Here is a 23,699-nt window from a genome sequence, read left to right on the forward strand (position 1 = left end):
CATGAAAACATCAGATAGCGATTTCAGAAAGGTGTAACTTTATTTAAAACCCAGCTGCTGTGAATTCTATCGTGCTGCAGACACCTCTAAATCAACGACCTCTGTTGGCAAATTGTTATGCTGACAAATTCTCACATAAATGGAAAATTTCCATTTTGTAAACAAGTAAGTGGGTTCCTGATTGTCTCACTTATATCCTGAGCTGGAATTTTGGGAAATTGAACCATAGCTGAGATACACTGCATATTCTATCTCTCATGTTAGCAAAGTAGATTCAGGCTTCCCTCAAATTGGAGAGACACTATGAACATTAAAGAACTAATAAGTCTTATTATCTACTTTAAGTCTTGGAAACACGAAAACACATCATTAGCTTGACTGACAGGATTTTCTGAAATAGAGTAACATGGAGTATTGATGTTTTCTTCTTTCTAAAATTGGTTTTAAGTCACTTTCTATTCATACTAGGACAAATACAGAACATAGGTCCCAAAGTTCTTGAACCACAATAACTGATGCACATAAATGTGAGGATACATACATGCTCTTACAGGTGAAGTAGTGGATCTTTATTCTTCTGGGTGAGCGTCAGTCCCAGGGGCCCTCATTATGTGCTTCATGATCACCATTGCCATCCCGCAAGCAGGAAAAGGAAGTAGATGAGCTTTGTATCACATAAGCATTGGATTGCACATTGTGTACAGACATCACAAAAGGTAAAATTCATGCATCCAAAAGGTAGATAAGAGACAGCATGCCCAAGGTGGACAAGGGGATGAATAAGTGATTAAGCTCAGACCTCAGAACTCAATGAGAAAACTATTTTCTAGTATAATACCTAGCATTTCTAACACTGTTAAAAGTGTTAGAAATCATCAGCTTCCTTTTCTCCATTTTTTATAAAATTATTTTTTAAATTACTCTGCATGAGAAACATCATCACATATTATGGGAGTGTGAATGCCAAAAGCACATAGTTTCTCTCAACTTTGTCTATTGGGTGACCCCAGAGTGAGGTTTTGGGTTTTGGGTTGTTTTTTTTTTTCCTTGTAATTGAATCACTTTGAGATACACAGTTACAAAGTTGTTCATGATTCTGTTTCAGTCATACAATGTTCTAACAACCATCCCTTCACCAGTATACATTTCCCACCACCAAAGACCCCAGTTTCCCTCCTGCCCTCCTTCCTACTCCTCCAACCTGCCTCTATGGCAAGCACTTTTCTTCTTTCAAAGTGAGTTACTTTTGAGCAGCACTGTCTGATTGAGGACCAGGGCCATGATTTTATACAGGACACTTCTCGGTGAACCTCTGGCCAGCAAACTGGGTGAGGAGGAGAAAAAGAGGCAAATGCTGATTCTTGATCACAAGCTTGGATCCAAAGCCATATTTTATGTACTTTTTGGTTTTCTATTTCTAGGTATTTAAGTTTTTTCAGTCATTTTCGCTAATGTTCAACCTGACCAACATTCATGAGATCAGAAAAGGATCCAAAAAGAAAGCAAGGAAGTCCTTGTCATCCAATTAGCTTCCTACAAGTAGAAGACTCAAGTCTTATATGACCTTACATGGACTTAGGACATCTTTTTTCTAATCAGGAAGCAGAGGTGGTGACGAGCCTTCCATATCTGTGAACACAGGCCTCCTCAACACCTATTTCCTAGTAACCCAGAGCTGGGCATAGCTAGAGGACAGAGGTGAGGACTCACAGTGAGCACAGCCAGGAGAAAAGGGCCCTGAACGCCAGTTCTATCACCTGGTGCGATGACCTTAGACCAGACATTGCTCTATTTTGAGCCTTGGCTTTCTCATGTAAAATGGGAGTAATGAAAACACACTTGATATTTGCCAAAGAGAACATGTTTGTCAAGTGTTTCAGACACTGCAAATAAGGCAGCCTCCAAACATCAGGTGTAGAGCCAGTTTACCATGAGTGTAACCTTCCCCTCCTTTCAGTTGCGCATGTCCTCTCTCTTTCTCTCTCTCTCTCTCTTGTGCATGCTCTCTCTCTCTTTCTCTCTCTTGCCCTGCTTCTCCATTTCCATCTCCCTCATTCCTTCTCTCTCTTCCACCCCACCCTCTTGTATAGCCAACAGTTCCTCAGGTTGGGAAATAAATCTAGTTAATTCACAACAAAGTGTTAGTGCCATGTGTGAATCTTCCTTTATGCCATCTGCATGCTAATGAATGAATCTCTGGTTTCAATATATCCATTCTTAGCAAAATACAGGATTTAAGAAGGTAAATGTGTGTGTGTGTGTGTGTGTGTGTGTGTGTGCATGCGCATGCGCGCAGGTGGCCAAACTAGGTACCCTTAGCTGGAAGCCTCCAAGAGACAGCAATCTGCTCTACCTGCAGCAAAGCTGCCTCAGCAGGGAGCTTTTATAAGCATGAACACACAGATCAAGTAAGATTCTTTTTTCTCCTCTGCATCCTTGGTCTGCAGTGACAGTGGCAGATGTTAAACTTCAACTCTTCGTCTAGAACAGTTAATTAGGTTATGGAGGCTGCCAAAATCCCAAAGTCAGTCTAAGAAAGTGCATCGTATTAAGATCAGAAGCAAAGGTCAGGAGGCACAGATAGAAACCTGATTTTTAAGGAGAGAAATCATCAAATACATGGAAGTAAGAGAAAGCAAGGTCCTTGATATTCAATCAATTCCTCTGGAATTTTATAAACCATGCTGGGACCAGAACACTGTGTGGGGTGGGGTGGAGGGTGGGGAAGGGGCTTGCTCTGGTAATAAACACTGTATATTTAGACAGGATGAGACTCTAATACTGTGCATTCTTTACCTGTTCCAGAACCCTCCATCCACATCTTCTGGTTATCAGGATCTTTCCAGAGACCTGATTCCTGCTAGAGAAGTTTTCACCAGGGAATTACGAAGCTGGAAAAGGGCTAGATGGAATCAATTGAACAAATAGCTGAATAGATTCAGGATTTCTTTATGGGCTCATCAGATGATCACAAAATAAAAACTGCAATCTCCTCCCTGCGTTTCAGTAGTGGAACTGGCAGTCTTTAAAACCTAGACTCAGCGGGGACCTCCTGAGTTTACTCCACACTCAGTGCAGGATGGGGAGGAAAATGAACAGCGGCTACAGCGCATCACTGCCACCAGCCGGGCCTGAGGAAGTGCTGGCCAGGCTAAGGCCACAGCTGCCTGGAGCAGAGACCCTGTCATAAAACTACAGCAGAACTGCCCTCCACCGCCCCCACCCCCCATTCCCATCTCAAAACTTGGGGAAAGCGACTGTTCCTTTCAAACAAAAAACTTCAGGCCCTAAAGTTCAAATTGCTTTCAGAAATCAGTCACGCCCTCTTCCCTTCCCTGCCCACCCCCCTCCCAAGACAATCACGTGTATTCTAGAAGGTCTACCTCCCCATTCTGAGATATGCATTATCCATAGCAGCCTTTGGGATGGAAAGTGTGGCCCCGCAGGTGGCAATTTCCTGGCTGGGTCCTTCTGTGCCTGCATCACCGCGCACGTGTCGCAGCCCCCTCCCACTGCCCACCTGGCTGCTCTGAGCCCAGGTAGGGCCTATGAGGTAGGCCTCGGCCACATTGAAATCAGTTAGGTTGACACGCCTTCCACTAACTTGGAAAAGTGGCCACACGCCAACTCTCATATCTCGCACCCCGCTACAACCCGTGGTCTCTGCGCTCTGCAGGGCGTCGTGTAGCAAGCACCCTTCAGATAAAGTCAGGCGCGCACCTTGACTGTACCAGGTTCGGCACATCCTCGGGTCGGGCGGGGCCTCGAGCTGACCTGCTGGCGGAACTGCCAAAAGTAGGAGCAAGAGGGAGCCCCTGGAACACCTCGGAAGGGCTCCCTGCGGAAGACCGCTCCTGGAAAGGTTCCACTACCGCGCGGCGGCTGGGAGAGCGCAGTTTCGCTATACCGCACCCCCCACACAGCTGTGCAGCGCACCGTGAGCGGCGGGAGGCAGCCACCTGCGCCAGGACTACAGGGCGACAGGGACTCTCCTTCCAAGAAGCCCGCGCGAGCGCAGAGCTTTGACCCTCGCTCGGGTCCGACCTCGGTTGCTTACGTGGAACCTGGAGGCCAGATTCCCGGCACTCGGGCCAGAACGCGCAGACGCTGGCACGCGTGCGCTCCGGGGAGATGCTCGGGGCTGGCTTGACCTCTAGTCTCTTTGGGGGGATCTCAGGATCCCGAGGCTAGACTCTTCATTCATCCTGCACCGGAGAAGCGGCAACCCCTCCAAAGAAGCTCAGGTCGCGCCCCGGGGCAGCCGAACCCGGGCCGCCGGCCCAAGTCCCCGGCCCCGCTGCCCTCACGTTCGACAGCGGGTGTTTTCCTGCACCGCGCCCGGAGTCGGGTGTCGGGGAAAGTCGCCGGCGTTTCACGGGGAAAAGTTTGCCGGGCTCTGGGCTCGGGCGCGCCGCCCCCTCCTCCCGCCGCGGGCGCGGGCGGGGAGCGCGGGCGGGAGCTGCCCGGGGCTGGGCGAGCGGCGCGGGCGCTTCCCGGCGCAAAGGGGCGCCGCGCGCGTAGCAGGCGCCACGCTGACCTCCGCTCCGCTCGGCTGCCGCGCAGAGCCCCCGGGGACGCCCCTAGGCGGGCCGGAGGAGGAGGAAGGAGAGGAGGAGGAGGGAGAGCAGGAGGAGGAGTTGGAGAGGCGGCGGAGACCAGGGCCGGGGAGGTCCGTATGGCCGCTCTCCGCCGGTCGGTGGCGTGCGCTCCGCAACTCGCCCGCCGCGCCTCGGGCTGCGAGCGACTCTGAGCCGCGGCCGCCTGCTGGCCCCGAGCGAGCCGCCAGCCGAGGACAGCCACTCCCCGGGCCCGAGACGGCCGAGACCATCCCTCCCGCAGGGCGATGTGGCCGGCCGGTGCGGGCACCAAGCCGCCCTGCGCCCGGGACTCTGCGCTCCGCAGGGCGGCTTTCTCCGGGAACCTCAGCGCGCTGCCTTCTCACCTGGTGCCCGCCGGCCGCAGCGTGCGGGTCTTCATCAGCGCCAACCCCGAAGGTGAGTGGCACCCGCTCGGCCCTGCGGCTCGGGGTCTGTCCGCCCGCCCCGCGCCCCCTTCCTCCGGCTCCAGCCCAGGCTGTCCCGAGCGCGTGGGAATTGCGCGTGGACCTCCCTGTCTCCTCTTGCCCCAGGCGCCGGCGAACTCCCCTTCGGACACCCCCATTCTCGACCCGGGACGAGCCGGGAAACGTCTGAAGCCAGAGACGCTTCTAGAAGCTCCTTTCGGCCGCTGCCACCACCACTCCCTTCACCTCCTCCCCTTTTTTCCTCTTTCTTGGAAGCGTTTTCTTCTCCCCTCCCCAGCTAGTCGCAAACACAGTCTCGCTAATCCGGAGCCCGTGGTGGGTTCTCTCCTAGGGTGTCCCTTGCTTTGCCACTTGTTCAGGCCCAGGGAGGGGATGAGCGGCGCGGGGTTGGTGCGGGGATTTCCCCGAGAACTGCCTCTTGTGGGGGGAGATGGTACCTGTGCCTTGCGTGGCGGGGGAGCCCCTTGCGAACCCACAGTCCGCAGAGGTCGGAGTGATGTGCGCGCTGTTAGAATGAGGAGAAGCACCCGGCGCTTGGCTGGGCGGTGCTGGCAGGATGGAGCGTTCGGGAGGAACCGGCTCCACTTGCGGGGTTCCCCGGCCTGAACCCCAGGAGAGTCTGGCTTACAGCGTCGCGTGCACGCTCCAGACTCTGCACCTGGGAGGCGACAGCTGAAAACTTGTTGATTTCTTGCATTCTCCGCTGAACGCCAGGTGGGGAATCCCTTCCTCGTTTGTTGGTTTTTTTTTTTTTAATTTTTTTTGCAGCCGCTCAGCCTTTCAACTCTCAGGCCTGACTGTTAACTTTGATTCCTAGTTAGTGAAGAAAAAAGTAGGAAGCATTTGAGCTTGGTAAAACGACAGCTATGGCCCTTTTAGGAAGGTAGGGCGAGTTCACAGACAGAAATAGAAATGGAAGATCCAAGGCTTTTTTTTTTTTTTTCCTGCGCTGTGACAGAGCTGTGGTTTGATCCGACCAAAGGGGGAAAAAAGGAGAATCGTTATTTGAAAACCCGAAGCTCTGGTTGCTTGTACGAAAGAGAGAACCAACAAAAATAGGCTTTCTCAAAAAATTTTTTCAAAGCAGAAGCAGAAATTTCAGCAGGGAAAGTGGGGTATTGTGACAAGGGGGATTATAAGGAAAATTTCAAATGGGCGACTGTTCTGGTTAGGACTGATGGGTGGCCTGCTGTCATTTTTCTACTCACTTTGGCCGAATTTAATAACCAAGAAAGCTTTTAGGAAACTTTGAAAATCCTCTTATCTCAAATATGTCTTCCAGGATTTTTACTTAAATCTGGATTTCAAAAACCCAACAAGTTGGCACTACACAACCTTTTTAAGGACTTAAGGAAATCTGCAATTTGTTTTCAGTATTTAAAAGAATATTGATAAAGCATTTTTAAATCTTTGAGGAAATTGTTAGAAATTGTTTTAAGTTTCATACATGTTTTTTAAAAAATGTACTGTTTAAATCTAATTCCAGCCACATTACTGTTTTTAAAGAAGTTGCTTCTAAAGTACATGTAACTTGTGTTAATATAATATTCAGTTTTCTAATATGTAATTACCAAGTAGAGGTCATTAATGAATTTGTATCTAGTTCACTTAATATTGAGTTAATATTAAAGAATGGTGTCATTCTCCTTAAGCCAGTCCAATATGCTTCTACAGATTCTCTTGTTTCTTGAGGGTTTTAAGGAGTGGGGTGGGAAAGAGTTTTAGCACTTGTGAATCTTAGCTAGTCAAGCTCTAGACTTCTGCTCTCTGAGATAGGCCACTTGCACATTGAAATTCAGCGCTTACCTGAGAAGTTGCAAATAGAGCTCAAATTCAACTTCCATCCAAACTGAAGAGCAAAGGGTATCTTGACTGGAAAAGACAATGGCTTTGAAGCTGGCAGCCTTGTAAATGCTCTCCCTCAGGCTGCACTTTACCATAAGATCTTTATGGAAGCCTTTCAGGAAGCAAATGGTGATGTTTTAGTACGATCCAATATTACATTTTTGGCTAATACTCAAGAGCCTCTCTGTTGTCAAATTAAGACAAAGAACATGATCTCATGCTTCCTTTTTACAAGTGGAAAATCCGACTTATAAATAAAATCTGCTTTGTGTTGAGCTCATGGCAATACCTTTCAGAATTCAGCAAGGACTCTTTCTTAGTTTACAGCTTCAGGGAGGTAATGCTTTACGAGGTTGGCATGAACTTACTCCGTCTTAAGAATGGCAACCCGTACTTTCCCATATAACAGCGCATTTAGTATTTTTATTCTCAGACTTGTCAGGATGGTGAGCCCCAGGGCTGTGCTTCCTACTGTACAGATGAGAAAACTGAGGCCATGTTTGCTTTCTGAGCTCGCATAATACAATGAAATGATGTTTTGAACAGGGGACCCTTTTATTTTTTTGTGTTCTTGGCCCACGTTAGGCTCATGACATATCTTTGTGAAATATCTTATACCCATACTGACAGGAAAGCGAGAGGAACAAGACTGTTGCTACACTTGCTTTTGGAACCTGGCAACCAGAGACCCTCTGGCAGGCATAGATCAGCAGACCCTCCTTGGCCCCAGCAGGAGGTGGCCTGTGGCTTTGGAGGAAATATCAGAATGTTTGGGGTGGGAGTAGAGAGGACTGTCTTTCTCTCTCTCTCTGTTTTTTTTTTTTTTTAACTACGAGGGATCAATCCCAGGGCCTCACACATAAAAGGCAAGTGCTCTGCCTCTATTTCTGCCTCTAGCTCTCCCCGTGGTCCCCATATTCTGAAAACTCATGGAGGCACAGAAGCTCATGTCCATCCCACACTGCCCACTGTGTGAAAGACACTGGAGATAGATCAGCGTGGTGGAGGCAACTTGTTCTCAGGGGTGAGTCTTGGACTCCATCTAATCCCACCTCCCACCCAATGTAGCAATCCCATCTGGGGCTTCATTATGGGTCCTTGGCAGTTTCCTAGTCATTTAGCCACTGTCTCTCTGCCAGGGTGGCACTTACTCCTCCTTGGAACAGTGAAGCTCTAACACATATAAAATCCTCCACTGTGACTAGTATGACTTGTCTTGACTGTGCAGGGGAGAGTCTCCCACACAGTTCTCTTCCTATAAATGAAATTTCAGGAGGTCTATGAAGTAATAGTCTCTGCCTCAATTCTTTTTTTATTGTGGCGGGATGGTGCTTAGGGTCTGTTACCCACTATGGGGTCAAGAGTGATTCCTGGTGGTGCTCAGGGGATTGGATGTGGTGCTGGGAATCAAACCAGGGTCAGCCACATGGAAGGCAAGTGCCTTAACCCCTATGCTATGTCTCTAGCCCCTTCAGTTCATAATCAGTTTAGAGGATGGTAGCAAATTAGTGTGCCATAGTGCTGTAACCAATCTCTTAGTCTCAGGGACTGCATTTCTCCCATTCTGGAGGCTGGAAAGGTGCTCACAGGTTCATTTACTGTTAAAGGCTGTCTTCCTGACCGCCATATGCCAATTCTGTCCGTGCCTTCACATGCATGGAAAGAGAGGGCATGCATAAGATCTAGACTATGATTCTTCTTAAAAGGAAACTAATTCCATGACAGGAGCTTCATCTTAGAGACCTCATTGGAGCTTAATCACCTACCAGGTCCTCAGCTTCAAATATCATCACTCTGAGCTTCAACATATGAATTCAGGAGGTACAGTCCATAACATCATGACCCAGCTACCTCAAGTGCACATTCTTTCACATGCATAATGCATCCATCCCAGTAGCCCTAAAATTTATTTGGTTCCAGTGTCAGCTCTACAGTCTACATCAAAATGCCGTGTAAGTCAGATATGGGTTAAGACTTTGGATCTGATGCACCCTGGTCACTGGTCCTCTTTAGCTATGAACAGAGATGCATTTGCCCAAAGTGAATGATACCAAACCTCCCTCCCTCCATGCCAGAATGATGATGAAAGGTCATGGTAAAATGAAGTGCTTTCTATTTTTCAGTTAATTGGGGTAGATTTCCCAGGGCATTGAGTATTTGTTTTACCTTTTGGGTTTTTTTCCCCCTCTGGAAAAGAGAAGAGAGGTCAAATAGGTTTGGGAATGTCAGGTTCTAGAGTATTTGTTCTTGGTTTGACATTCTGCTTATGGAATCCTCAGGGGTTAGCAGTCCTATGATTTGGGGCAGTGGCCAACCCAGCACCTCTGCCCCTTGAAATCAAGGAAGACTGACACGATGCTTTCCAAATCTCATTCTTGCCTTGTCTACAATGCTCGCACACATTCTCAGCCCATAGCCCCGTGGTCCTGTCCTGGTCTGACTGCCTCTTTTACTTCCTTCTGTTTCTGTCTCAAGTTCAGGTTAACTATGTTGGGTCAGAAAGACAGTACAGCAGGCAACGCATCAGCCGTGGATGTAGCTGACCCTGGTTGAATTCCTGTCACCATACATGGTCCCCCAAACACCACCAGGAATGATCCCTGAGCACAGATCAAGGAGTAAATTCTGAGTATCACCAGGTGGGGTGCTCCAACCAAAGGAAAACAAAAGCCAAATTGGCAGTGTTTCTACTGTGGTGTCCCGTGGTTTGACTCACTGATTTCCTTATCAAATAAGCTGAACTGGAGATACTAAAATGGGTGTGGAGCTTTCCGTGCATGAGCACAAAGTCAGGAGTAATCCTTGAGCACTGTTGGGTGTGACTCAACACCCTCCACTGCACCTCCCCCCAAAAAGTTCAGCTGTGCCCCTACAATCTTCAGAACAAACCTAATCTCTGCCACTTGGATAGGCAGAGAGTTTTCACAATTCCTTTTTGCTCTAGAGATTTCCTTCCTTAGTTCTCTTCTCTCCTCTACGTTATGGTAAACAATCAGGAGGAATCGTCTAGTCCTGTAGCACTTTTCTTAGAAACCTCACTGCCTGCCTTACTCGTGGAAGACTTTGAGTGTGAGCCCCAGCGCCACCCACACACGTCACGAGGCATTGTAGGGACTCTGCTACCTGGGAGCTCCAGAGCCACGCGAGCTCTCCTCACAGGCTGGTGTGTGCAGGCAGTGCAGCTGCAGCCAGAGGGGGAGACTGCGGGGAGAGAGAAGTGCAAACATGTGTGAGTGCCACAGTGACGACCAGAGAGCACCACACCCAGAGCACTGCATGAGCACCCCAGATGAAGTGTGCAACCCCAAGCCAGCATTGCAGCCCAGTAGTAGTTCAATAAGGGGAGGGTGTTTGGGCAGAGAAGCTTCTCAGCTGCGCGTCTCCAGTTTCATTGCTTCTACTTTCTACCACACACCAGAACACAGTTCAGCCAGATTGTTAGTTGTCGCTGATCATGACAGCAATTCCCTGTCCCCGGCTGTCCTAGAATGGACCTCATTTCTGTCTGATACTTCACCAGAATTGCTTTTATCGACTGAATTCTGTTTGTGATCATTTATATATTCTCAGAGAGAATGCAAATGTTCCCTCCAGAACCTCACTGCTTATTGAGCATGCACCAGCATTACCCTTAACAGTTTTCCTGAGGAAATACTTAATTTTTTTTTCCTAGCCTAGCCCTCAGGATGCTTCTAACCTTTAGTCCACTATGCAGTTCCAGAGTTGCTTCCACCTCACTGGATGTCATTTAAGATAACACGCCACTTTTTGATGCCAAAATCTTTCTTTTCTAAGAGTTGCTAAAGCTAATCACCATAGATTGAGCTTTAACCAAGAGAAATCTTTGGTCTCACGGTTCTTTCATCCAATGAAGGGTAGAAGGGCTGTGGTCCCACTGAGGACATGAGAAGACTCTTTAACAACTTTTCCTCATTTTTCAGCCTCATTAGTGTTTCTTGGCTTGGAGCTTGTCATTCCACTCCCTAGGGGCCCTGTGGTTTCGGGTAAGAACCACATCCTTCATGGTAAAGACAAAACTCATTTATCTCTGCCTCTTATTTCCTCTTTTGTTTGCAAGGGTGAGGGGAGAGCTCCCAAGCAATGCCCCCATTGATAAATACTCATCCAACCCATCTGGTGGTTGAATGCATGAGTCCAGGGAGAAGGTTGCTGGGGCCAGAACTACCACAGCTAGGGTGCTTGCTTTCCATGTGGTCCACCTTGGTTCCCCAGCATCCCCATATGATCCCCTGAACACCACCAGGAGTAATTCCTGAGTGCAGAGCCAGGAATAACACCTGAACATCAAGCATCACTCAGTGCCCCCGCTCCCCGGGAAAAAAAATCAAGGAGATGTTGCTGCACAGGCCCTGTGGTACTGGGGATTCCCCAGACCATCCTATGGTGCTAAGTGGTAGCAAGGCCTGAAGGATGCAGGAATCACACCCGTATCTGATGCATGCTAGGCACATGCCCAAACCTCTGATATTGCCTCGTCCTACCTTTTTTAAAGGATAATAACCCAATTCAGTGGTGGGGCACCAACCACATGACCTATCTAAATGTAACTATTTTTCAAAGGCCTCACCCCCAAAGCTACTAATTACATCATGGAGTTAAAGCTTCCACATATGAATAGCATTTATTCCATTCCAGGTAAGGCTGAAATCAGTAGGGATTCTGCAATACCACCGTGGTGTCTGATGGAAGATGGAATGCCCCATCCTCTCTCCTATGCGCTCCTTCAGAATGGGAGGCTGCAGTTGCAGACTTATTTAACTTAGAGAGGAAATGGAGCAGATGCTCTCTGTTCTGCCTTAGGGCGCCTGGGTCATAGCTGCAAACCAAATATGTCTATCAAGAAACCTAACTCCCCTCTCAGCTGTGCAGTGGAACTTCCCGCAAAGCCAGGACTGGGGATGGTGGAGGGGGGGGATTGTTCCCTAAGGTCAGGAGCTCTTTTCTGGGTTCATCTATGTGTTTTATGTGATAGTTCTAGTCACCTACGACTGTGGAACTTATGAAATGTGACTCCAGTGACTAAGGATGCATTTCGAGTGGTTGATTCTAATGAGTCGATGTTTAAATGGACCCACACAGGTTCTGGCAACCACATCAGATACAAAGCTGCAAGCGGAAGACTAAGAACAGGAATGCACTTTAAGTCGCTGAAGCTCAGGTGTGGCCACTGGGGACTTGGGCCACTGCAGGTTTGCTGATGAAATGGAAAGATTTTTGTGTTCAGCACTTTGGGGATTCTGGGGTTGGCAAGTAAAGACCAAGGACCTTTATTTTGGGGCCACACCAAATCATGTTCTGGGTCATATCGATAGCCGGGGGATTGAACCTGGGTCAGCCACGTGCAGAGCAAACATCCTACTAACTGTAGCATTACTCCACTCTCAGGAATGTGCCTTTTTTGCCCCGATTCTTTTCTTTTCTTTTTGGATTTTTTTTTAACTGAATCACTGTGAGCTACAGCTACAAAACGTTTACATTTGAGTTTCAGTCATATAATGATCGATCACCCATCCCTCCACCAGTGCACATTTTCCACCACCAATGTTACCAGTATCCCTTCCCCTGCCTCTGTGACAGACAATTTCCCTCTTTCTCTCTATTTGTGAGTATTATGGTTTGAAATACAGATACTGAGAGGCCATCATGTTTGGTCCTTTATCTACGTTCAGCACACATCTCCCATCCCGAGCGATCTCTCCATCCATCATTGATTTAGTGATCCCTTCTCTATCCCAGCTGTCTTCTCCCCCAGCTCATGAGGCAGGCTTCCAACCATGGAGCAATCCTCTTGGCCCTTTTCTCTACTGTTCTTGGGTGTTAGTCTCATATTATGAAATTTTATAAGAAATGTGTCTTTTTAGGGCGCACAGCGGGTAGGGCGTTTGCCTTGTACGCGGCCGACCCGGGTTGGATTCCTTCATGCCTCTTGGAGAACCCAGCAAGCTACCGAGAGTATCCCGCCCGCATGGCAGAGCCTGGCAAGATACCTGGGGCATATTCAATGTGCCACAAATAGTAACAAGTCTCACAATGGAGACGTTACTGGTGCCTACTCGAGCAAATCGATAAACAATGGGACTACAGTGCTACAGTGTCTTTTTAACTTTACAGACAGTTGAGTTTCACCCAAACCTTAGAATTGCACAGACCTATGTTGAGGAACTGTCATCTCCAAAACCCTGGACACGTTGCTTACCGGGTCTGGGCAGGTACCTGTTCATGGGGCAAAGGAGAGCAGAAGCATGGAGAAACACCTCCGGGAGCCAATTCAGTGATCATAGCTCAACTTTATTGCCAAATACACATATTCTCATAGAGAGTCTTGGCTTACAGGAGGTCCAATCACATAGAGCTTAACACTATAGGCCTGTCACCTTTTCCTCTCTGCTTTGTCTCTGGTCCACCCTCTTCAAGACTATATGCTGCTGTTAAGACTTGCTTAAGGCGTAGGTGATGGTTTCTGTGTTTTAGGCCTACATGACTAGGAGGTCAGGTGAGGCTCAAGGCCAGGTTCAAGATGCAGGTTCCCATTTAACTATCTCTGCCTAGTTGTTCCCCCTTGTGAGTTTTCACTTCAGGGCTGTTTTGCAAGGCTGGGTTTTCCCTGCTCCAGTCCCTGTCACCCTGTTCCACAGGCCTACCTTCCTAGTGACGGTCTGCCAAAGGTGGGTCCCCTCCCTGCACTACCCACTCCACCAGTGGACAGGTGTAATGCTGTGTTCAGGGGTGAGGAGTGTGGCGTTGCTCAGGGGTGCTATGGTCCTGTGTTCTGGTCCTTGCAATGTTTGGAGGATCATGTACTTCTGGGCGTCAAACCAGAGTTAGCCACAGGCTCTACATGCATAACCAATGTGCTGTCTCTCTGGCCCCAGAGTTGACACTAAAATATAATCAAGGTAGAACAGAGAACGATGGATTTACTTACAGGGGGGAAGAAGGCACTGGGCTGTCTGTGCTCAGAGTTTTCCTTCTTAATGCCATCTATTGCGTGTCCCTGGAGGAGTCAGTGAAGGACAGCAGCACCCCTGCACCCGCACAGCTCCTGTGACCAGAGCCGGTCGGGAGTAGAGCCGAGCATGTTTCCTCATAGCTGGCTCTGGGGCGATGCCTCTGTGCACCCTTTGAGCAGGGCCTTAGTCCATCCTGACTTTGGTTTTTCCACTTTGCATCTCTCTGCCTCTTCCTCAACTCTTCTGTGTCTTCAGAATCTTGCTAAGGAAGCTTCCTTGCCTTCCTTTTGCCAGAAGCCAAATGAAGAGAAATATTTTTTCTGCAGCTGCGGCAGCAGTTTCCACAGGGCTCAGTTTGTGCCCCAGGAATAAAAGCAGGAAGTTCTGCAATAATAAACTCTCTGGAAACCTCTTCACCATCATGTCCTACTTATGTCCTGTACATTCCATAGTGATGGGAGAGCATGTCCATGGCCCCTGTGCATATACACAGCTGTTTGGGGTGGAGAGGTTTGTGGCCACAGGCAGTGGTGCTCAAGAGCACTGCTGGCTCTGGCAACAAACTTACCTCCTTGACTCTCCAGCACTTCATTCCTCATTTAGCTCTTTTGACACTCCAGGAATATTGGGGGACATTTTCAGTGCTGGGGCTTGAACCCTGGTCTGCTGCCTACAAGGCAAGTGCCTTGCTGCTGTACTATCTCTGCCCCCCGGTGTTTAGGTTTTTTGAAAGAAGAATGGTTTTCATTGTTGTTTTAAGAGCAGCACAAGGGTCTTGAGTAATAAAAGAGCGAAAAAATGTTGCCGCTTGTCTCATAAACTTCTTCAGCAAGCATTGTTCAGCCAGGAGAGAGAATCAGAAGACAGGTTCATGAGAGTGAGACCGTCTGGGTTCTGGTTTTCCATCCATCACTGGATGCTGCGATTTTAGGAGCAAAGCACTTCACTCCTCTCTTCTCAGTTTGGACATCTGTCAACGGGTCCCGCGGCGGTGCCTGTCTTGCAGAGTAATTGAGAAGCTTGAATCAGAGAATAGGGGGAAGATGCTCCGAACAGTGCTGGGCAGCAAGAGAAGATAAAGTAAGTGTGTGCCATTCGTGTCCTTATTTCCGTGGTCATCTGGACCATGTTTCTCAACCGTAGTCCAACCACATCCCCCTTCCAGCCTTGTTCCCTTCCTCTGGCTCTCCTTGCCTCACCAGTTGGCCTTCTAGTCTCATGAGTGACCCACCCCCTCCCCACTTCAGCCATTTTTCTTCTGTGGCTCCCTTGGAATATCCTGGTGATCCACAGCCGGATACATGACCTTGGCTGAGAAATGCTAATCTACACTCTGCTGGTTTGGGGTTTGCAAAGAGAAAAAAGAATTTCCTGCCACCCACGGAGGCTTCATCTGACAGTGCTGTGGACAGCCCAGTTGAGAGTCACAGTTCTGTCACAGTTGTCATTCATTCACACCAGGGCTGCTCCATAAGGTGTGAAAGGGTTGAAAACCAGAAACAAACACCAAGCCCAGACACTTCAGGAGAACTAGCTATTCCTGCCCTCATCACCGCAAGGACTGGAGGAGTGAAAGGCAGGGCCTCCACTCTACCTTGCTGTCACCTTGCCGGAGCACTCACTCCGAGGTGGGCCGGCGTGGAAGCCACAAGCAGCATCACAGTGCTCCGGAGCCCAACTGGGGAGCTGGCCAGCATCTCCAGACCGCCTCTGCCACCACAGCGGGCCACACTGGTGGCAGAAGATCTTCTCCCCCAGCTCGGGTGGCAGCTCTAGCTCAAAGGCAAGTATGCACTCTGTAGCAGAGCTAGAGGCAGCGCCAGGAATCGAGCCCGGCTTGTCACACATGCAAGGCTAGTGTTCCGCTGCTGAACCACTGTCACAACTCTGTGCTGGCTCAACTGAAATCAGACTCAGTGGCAAGTAAAAGCTGCAAAGTCCAGGCTTCCAGCCCCTACACCACGTAAGAGAATGAACGAAAGTGCAGCAAGGATGCTCACCTCTGAGAAAATAGGATGGTGCCCCTGGGAAGCTGGCACATCCATGACTCAGCCAGAAAGTGCCCCCAAAGCATCGGTGCCATACGGAGTGGTGCGCTTGGCTTAGAGTAGAGCAGCCACAAAGCAGAGCAAAGACAACCTTGAGGGGAGGCTTGTGAATAGTCTGTGACATGAGCATTGTGTAAGGGATGAGCAGAGCATTAAGTGGGCACTGAGGAGGGGGAACCAGTGTGGGGCCTTTGAGGAAGGACTTGGGAGTGCTCAGGAGAATGAGTGAATGAAGGCAGCAGGTGTGTAGGGACCATTCACAAGACTCAGAGTGACGCTCACCTAGTGTGACCTGCCAGGAATTGAGAGAATCCTGATTCTTCCACCACGAACTTTTAGCCTGTGGAATAGAGGAATGGGGATGTGGGCTGGTATCATCTGTCCCTTGAGAGTCACCAATGTAGAATAACCTTTGCTACTTTTATATACTAAGACATTGTGATTTACAGTTACTTATAGTTGAGCTTTAGGCATACTGTGTTTCAGCTCCAGACCCAACATTGGGTCAACTTCCCTCCACCCATGTCCCAGGTTTCCCTGCCTGTCTCCTGACTCTGGTGCCTCTTTTTTCTTGGGGGGGGGGTCACACCTGGCGATGCACAAGGATGATTCCTGGCTTTGCACTCAGGAATTACTCAGGGGACCATATAGGATGCTGGGAATTGAACCTGGGTTGGCCGCATGCAAGGCAAAGGCCCTACCCGCTATGCTATCACTCCAACCCTGAGACTGACTGGTGCCTTTTTAAAATTTGGGGATTACGGTTGGATCCTCGTGTTGTTGACACTGTGTTTTGGATACAGAGCTATATCACTTCTCTCCCCTGCCAATGTACTGAGGCCCTTGACCCCTCCCTGTCATTTCCCATCTGATTCCTCTTGCTACCTGCTTCAGTTTTTTGTTTGTTTGTTTTCTGTGTCCTTCTTCCTATATTCTAGGGTCAAGAGTGATTAAGTTATCTCCCCTTTAATATCTTGCATTTCCTCATTCTGTTATTCTAGCTGTAATATAGTGAATAACTAGAATGACCTTTATAAGAAAGCGGGACCTAGAGCAGAGCTTTTTAACTGATGGTTCACAGGAATTTTGTGCTGACCCATGAAAAATTTATTACTGCTTAGCACATAATAACTTGGATTATGTAGCAGCGCTCTCATAAATATATATGAATATACATACACGTCTTCAGCCGCCAAGAGCTCTGCTCAGGGTGGGGAGGAAAGCTGGAGCCCATCCCCTCCAAGGAGGCCCCGGGCAAGAGACTCTCTGTGTCGCTCTCTTCCGGGAGTGTGCTTTTAAGTCTCTGGATGCTGTGGCTAGGCTCTGGAGGCCTTTGGCCACCAGGAGCTCTGCTTGGGGTGGGGAGCCTAGCCACAGCCATGCTCAAGGCCCCTCTCCACACGTTCAGACGAGCCTCACACATGAATGAACCAGCAGAGGAACCCATGTGTGTGGGACCCGGGGCTGAGACCTCCAAGGCTGCTCAGATCGGGACTGGGCCTCCTCCACCCAGATTTCCCATCTCCCAGTAGCTAGGTGGTCACACCAGGGACTGCCCCCGGCACTGTATAATCCTGTCAATGGCCAGCATCCAGAGACTTAAAAGCAAGCTCCTGGAGCCATGTGACCACGAAGTAGGGTATCTTGTAGCGTACTTCTTCCTCTGGGAGAACCTGGCAAACTACTGGGAGTTTCCTGCCCACATGGGAGAGCCTCGCAAGGTCCCCATGGTGTATTAATATGCCAAAACCAGTAACAAGGTGGGTCTCATTCCCCTGACCCTGAAAGAGCCTCCAGTACAGCATTGTTGGAAGGACGAGTAGAGAGAGGCTTCTAAAATCTCAGGGCTTGGACAAATGGAGACGTTACTGAGTCCGCTCGAGAAATTCGACAGTCAACGGGATGATGATGATGATGATGACATACATGTATTCTTACCATAAATAATGGCTTTATTTCTGTCTGAGCAGTAAATGAAATAGCTCTCCTAGTTTCCAGCCTGCAGGTGTCAGATTAAAAGTCCCTGACTTAGACGATCTGTGTTCACTTATATGTAAATTGATTGTGATTTTATGGTTTAATAAGTCATTGATAGATATTGTTAGATATTATTAATGGGGGCTGGAAAGTAGCTTATCTGGTATCACTAATGCCAGAGGCATTGGCTATGTCCCCCTGTGGCATGGACACACACACTACTTAGGGCTCAGTCAGTCTGTACACATCAGCACTGCCAGATGTGGCCCTGGTTACTTTTCAACACCCTGGGGTATGGGTTCCACATAATTAAGAGATAAATAAGAAAAATTCTGATAAAAACATGTTAACTATGGCAATGATACCATTTGCCATTTTACTTTATTAGCTACCAAGAGTATCCACGGCAAAGCCTGGCAAGCTACCCGTGGTATATTCCACATGCTAAAAACAGTAACAACAAGTCTCACAATGGAGACATTACTGGTACCCGCTCGAGCAAATCGATGAGCCACAGAATGACAGTGACAGTGATTATTATTATTATTATTATTATTATTATTATTATTATTATTATTATTTGTGGGGAGGGGGCTGAGTTCACATTTTTCTGTACTTGGCACTTACTCCTGGCTCTGTGCTCAGGGTTGATGTCTGGTGGTGCTTAGGAGACCATATGAAATGCTGGGATTAGAACCAGGGTCGGCCACATGCAAGGCAAGTGCCCCAGCCCTATCCTGTCTCTCTGGCCTACCATTTACCATTTTAAAGAGTTAAATTTTAAATTTGTATATCTATTTCTATTTCAGTTTATTTCTTGCTGCGTATTAAAATCTCCCCAGAACACAGTGGGTTCAAGTCTGTTATGGTTCTGTGCTGGAAAGTCAGACTGGGCTTGCCCTGGAAAGGTGATGTATTTGGATGCAGATCTTTGGCTAAGCCAGTGTTCCTCAACCTTATCCCACTGTGACCACCCCCCACCCGCCCCATACCCCCATGCCACTCTGCCTCACTTGATTGCATTTCAGCAAAACTTGATCTGAGCAGGCTGGAAGGTAAGGCTTCACTCAGCTCAGGCAGGACTAGCTGGTCAATGAGCTACTTAGGGCTCAGTCTGTCACTTCTCTCATTATTCAGGAAACTGGCTCACACTTCCTTAAAGGTGGAAGGAAATGCAGCTGTCAGGCCCCTAAAGAACCTCAGCTAGGAAGTTCCCAAGTATCACTTCCTCTGCATCCTGTCTGTTCTCATTAGAGAGCTTGTCTAGATGCAAAAGGAGGAGGAATGGCCTCATCTCCTGATGTGAGCCAGAGCACTGCATGCAGGCAGGGGAGTAGATGGCTTACTGGAATAGATCCCCAGGTCCCCAGTGATCTGGACAGTTTCTTTAACCTGTTTTCCTAATTGGATTCAAGAATTCACCAAAAGTCAGTAGACCAGGTAGCCTGGAACAAAACAAATGCTTAACAAGTGTTAATAGAGATAGTTGTCTATTAAGAAAGATGATAAGGACTTATAGAGGGCTAACAGTGACTTTAGCACTCTTCTAGAACTTCCCAAATTCTAAACTGTCTTAAAAAGACCACAATGTTTGCAGATAAGATATATATTGCCCAAGAGTAATAGAGATATGGACCAGGAGGTCTGCCCCACGGCTTGGAAACCGACCTCACATGCTGGGGGAAAGGCAGCTCAGGTAGAGAAGGGAACACAAGTAAAGTATGTTGGGAGGACCCATTCAGGTTGAAAGATGTGCCAAAAGTAGACTATAGACCAAACATGATGGCCATTCAATACCTCTCTTGCAAACTACAACACCCCAAAGGAGGGAGAACAAAAGGGGAAGCCCTACCACAGAAGTGGGGTGGGGAGGTGGGCAATGGGGTGGGGGTGGTGGGAGGGATATTGGGAACATTGGTGGAGGAGAATGGGCACTGGTGGAGGGATGGGTAAATGATCATTGTATGACTGAAATGCAAACACGAAAGTTCATAAGTTTGTTACTGTACCTCATGGTGATTCACTAATAAAAAAAAATTTTAAGATATATATTGCCATTTTCACAGATCCTCAGTGGTAGAATTGACCTCTCCTGTCCACATGCTGACTGTGGTGGACCTTCGGAGGGGGCCAATCCCAGAATTACCCTTTTTATAGCAATAGACAGGAATAAGAAATACAAGCTCATATCATCTAAAAATGTCAAATGGTGCACTTTCAGTGGACCAGGAACTCATCTACAAGCTAATCTTGCTTGAGAAAGTAAGCTCTTTTTAAAGGTCTTCTTGGCTTTAAAAATCTCTTTCAACTTTTCATTTTAATCATTGTATGAATTAAATGTAAAATATGTAGGAGGATCTTGAAAGTAGATATGAGTTACATATAATAAAACCAGAAGAAATCTGGTGATTCTTAGAAACCTTTATATTGTTTCTTTGAAGTTTTAGTCTACACAACATTTTATAATTAAAACAAAATTTATTTTACAAATTAAATTTTGTTGGATAGTATATAATTATAAAAAAGAGTTATGTGATTGAAAGTCAATATAAAGTTTTAAAAAAGCCTAGCCTGCAGTTTTGGATGCAATTCAAAAGAAATAATATCCCTTCTAATAAAATACTTCCTTAAAATATCATTTCAATCCAAAATATTTCAAAGCCTTTGACATGAGTAGACACAAAATACAGAGCAAAACCCAGATGCCAGGTGTCTTATTCCAAGAGTGATTACAGAATCTGACTCATATGAAACCACAGAATTGAAAGGGATCCTTCATAATGCTTAATCTGATCCATTATGCATAGTGTCATTCAGAGACTCTTGCTACTGGATGTATTTCTTACAGATTTTATTCTAAGCATCAGCTGCAATATTTATTAGATGCCCATTGTGTACAGCCAGCCTCCAAACTAGTTGGTGTGGAGCATTACAAAGGAAGGAAGGTGTATATGCTCCTGGTCTGTATTCTTCAGAGTCATAGTCAAGGGCCCAGGACAAACACAGCTGCCAGCAGTGCAAGTGCTGTGGGTGAGAGAGGTCGGAGGCAAGAGCCATGTCGAATAATTGGAATCAAACGAACTTTTCCCACATCCTAGCAGAGCACGAGCTGCTCAAATTTAGTGAAAAGGGCAAGACCAAAATGCATCAAGTGGTGGTGGGGGGCGGGGAGGTGGGGAAATACCCCTAAGTGACTGGAGTGAGCGGTAGGAAACTAGTACAAAGATAAGTCATGGGACCAAGTCCAGAACCAAGACAGGGACAGTTTTGGAATCGAAAGCATTTACTGTCAGAGTTTGATATAAAAGGTCACACGGTGGGTGAACAGAACATATACTATAAGGTGTTTCATGTCCTTGGGTGCCAGAATGACTTAGAGTTTACTAACGCGACCATTGGAGGAGTTTGGACAGTCAAAGTATGGATGTGAAATGAGAGTTTGGGAAAGTGAACCTCATCCTGTGTTGGGGACGGAGTGTTCAGGAAAGCAGAAAAGAAAAAGCCAAAATAGGACCCTGGCTTAAGACATAAGATCAGACCAAAGACTGGGACAGAGTCCAGGGCTACTCTCAGGACCAAACACAAGGCCACAACCGTGACTCCTGACCGAGGGATCTGACTCTGAGTCCCTGAAATTTGGGATAGCAGTTTCATGGGACGGTTCCTGGATAAGTCTCTCTGAGAACCCAGGAGCTAGGAATTGCCACACAATAGAAGTTACAAAGCGTGACTCTGGGTCTATCAGAATAGATGCAGGGACTGAGCAGCAGGCACAGTCTGTAGCACTGTCTTCCCATTGTTCATCGATTTGCTCGAGCAGGCACCAGTAATGTCTCCATTGTGAGACGCGTTACTGTTTTTGGCATATCGAATAAGGGATACTCTCGGTAGCTTGCTGGGCTCTCTGAAAGGAACGGAGGAATCGAACCTGCATCAGCCACATGCAAGGCAAAAACCCTACCCACTGTGCTATGGCTAGAAAATAAAAACTAGGAATTGGGAAGCTGGAGAGTACAGCAAGGCCCTGGTGTGCAGCAGACCTGGGTTCCACTCCCTGCCACCACATAGGGTCCCCCAAATACTTCGAGGAGTGACCCCTGAGCACAGATCAGGAGAAAGTCCTGAGGACCACTGGGTGTAGCACCAAATATAAACAAACAAAAAAGAAAAAGAAGGTATGTCGAACCATATTTGAAAGATTGGAAAAATTGCTTATTCCAGCGGAAGAAGAGGGAAGGAATAGTTCATACCCTAGAAATCAATTCAAATTTTTCACAGCCACAAAAGCTTGGAGTTATATCCAGACTCAGTGGACGAGAGAGCAGACATGGATTAGCCCTGTCTGCAGTGGATGAGGAATGGACCAAGTGTTCTGATGTTAGTAGTGTATTTGCAACTGTTACTATTGGGGTAAAGGAATGAAGGAGGAGAATATCAGGGCAGAGGAGAGACTTTTGATTGGTTTTATTTGGCCAAAGTAGGACAAGCCAGAAATAGTCAAAATTCACCCAGGAAATTTTTTTTTTGTCCAAATGACAGAACTGGTATAATTATCACTTTCCGGAACAGTGGAAAATGTGTTGAAACTGTTAAATAGACTGAAAATCTACTTCTATGGTATAGAACTTGCTTTCCTGTTAGTTTGTAAGAGTGTCTATAGCAGATGTCATTCGGCTGGCAATATTCTAGAAAAATTCTCTAATTAAAATGAAACATAAGCAATTGCTAAGGCTACTGTATAGTGAAAAATGATAAAGTTGGCCAAATATATCAAACACTGAAAAATGAAGAAAATGGCTGAGAATGCTGAACAGAAGACTTGAAGATTAAAAGTCCTTTTTTGTGTGGGGTAAAGAAAAGTTTCTTTTCTTTCCTTTGCAGGTGTTGGGACTATACCTGTTGGTGTTCAGGGCCTGCTTACTCCTGGCTCTGTCCTCAGGGATCACTCCTAGTGGTGCTCAGGGAACCATAATGTGGTTCTGGGGATAATAGGATAGCACAGCAGGTAGGACATTTGCCTGCATGCAGTCTACCCAGGTTCAATCCCCGGCATCCCATATGGTCTCCTGAGCTTTTCAGGAGTCATTCCTGAGTGCAGAGCCAGTATATATCCCTGAGCATCACTGGGTTTTGTCCCCAAACAAAAGAAAACAAATCCTGATGTCAACCGCATAAGGCATGCCTTAACCCTTGTACTATCTCTCCTGGTAAAGAGATATACAAGCCCAGAATCTTCCCACTCTGAAGCTTAACGATAAATAGGTAAAATGTTTACAGTAACAATAAGGAGACTGTGTAGGGAAAAAAAAGACAAAAGATTAAAACTCTCACCTTTGAGAAGCTACAGATCTTGGGGGATGTGTTGGTGAGAACATTCACAAATAGGAATTTCACAATTTAACTAATTCACCGCTGAACTGGGAATTGTATAAGGTGGGGGGTTTATTCTTCCCCCACCACACACACACACACACACACACACACACAAACACACACACAGTATTTCAGCACACTTCCCATGGAGATGTGGCATCTACATTTTCCTTGATTCTCGTCTTCACACCTGTTTTGGCCAATAAAATGGAGAGCAAATGGTAGAGCACCAGTTTCTGGGCCCAGGCTTTTCAAAATTTGCTTTCTCTATGATTCATATACAGGAAACCCATGGTGAGAACCTGGGACAGAAGCCAGCAGCCAGCACCAGCCTTCCAGCAAGGTGGATGAATGAGAGGGGGAGCTCCTGAAACTACTAACTGGCTGAGGCTTTATGGAGCAGAAACCATCCTTCCCCACCCAACTCTATCCATACTTGCAAACTGAAAGGAAAATGAATGC

General features: G+C 47.3%; 1 protein-coding gene across 1 annotated transcript in view; it reads left to right on the top strand.

The window, feature by feature from the left end:
• Positions 1–4,622: 4,622 nt before the first annotated feature.
• NWD2 (NACHT and WD repeat domain containing 2) overlaps positions 4,623–23,699 on the top strand; it is a 181,353-nt gene continuing 162,276 nt past the window's right edge. The window contains exon 1 of the mRNA XM_055138504.1: positions 4,623–4,994. Within this exon, the coding sequence (XP_054994479.1) occupies positions 4,844–4,994 (151 nt within the window). The 5' untranslated portion in view covers positions 4,623–4,843. The remainder of the gene's footprint in view (positions 4,995–23,699) is intronic.

The sequence above is a fragment of the Sorex araneus genome, chromosome 5 (assembly GCF_027595985.1).
Source record: "Sorex araneus isolate mSorAra2 chromosome 5, mSorAra2.pri, whole genome shotgun sequence".
Taxonomy (NCBI): Eukaryota; Metazoa; Chordata; class Mammalia; order Eulipotyphla; family Soricidae; genus Sorex; species Sorex araneus.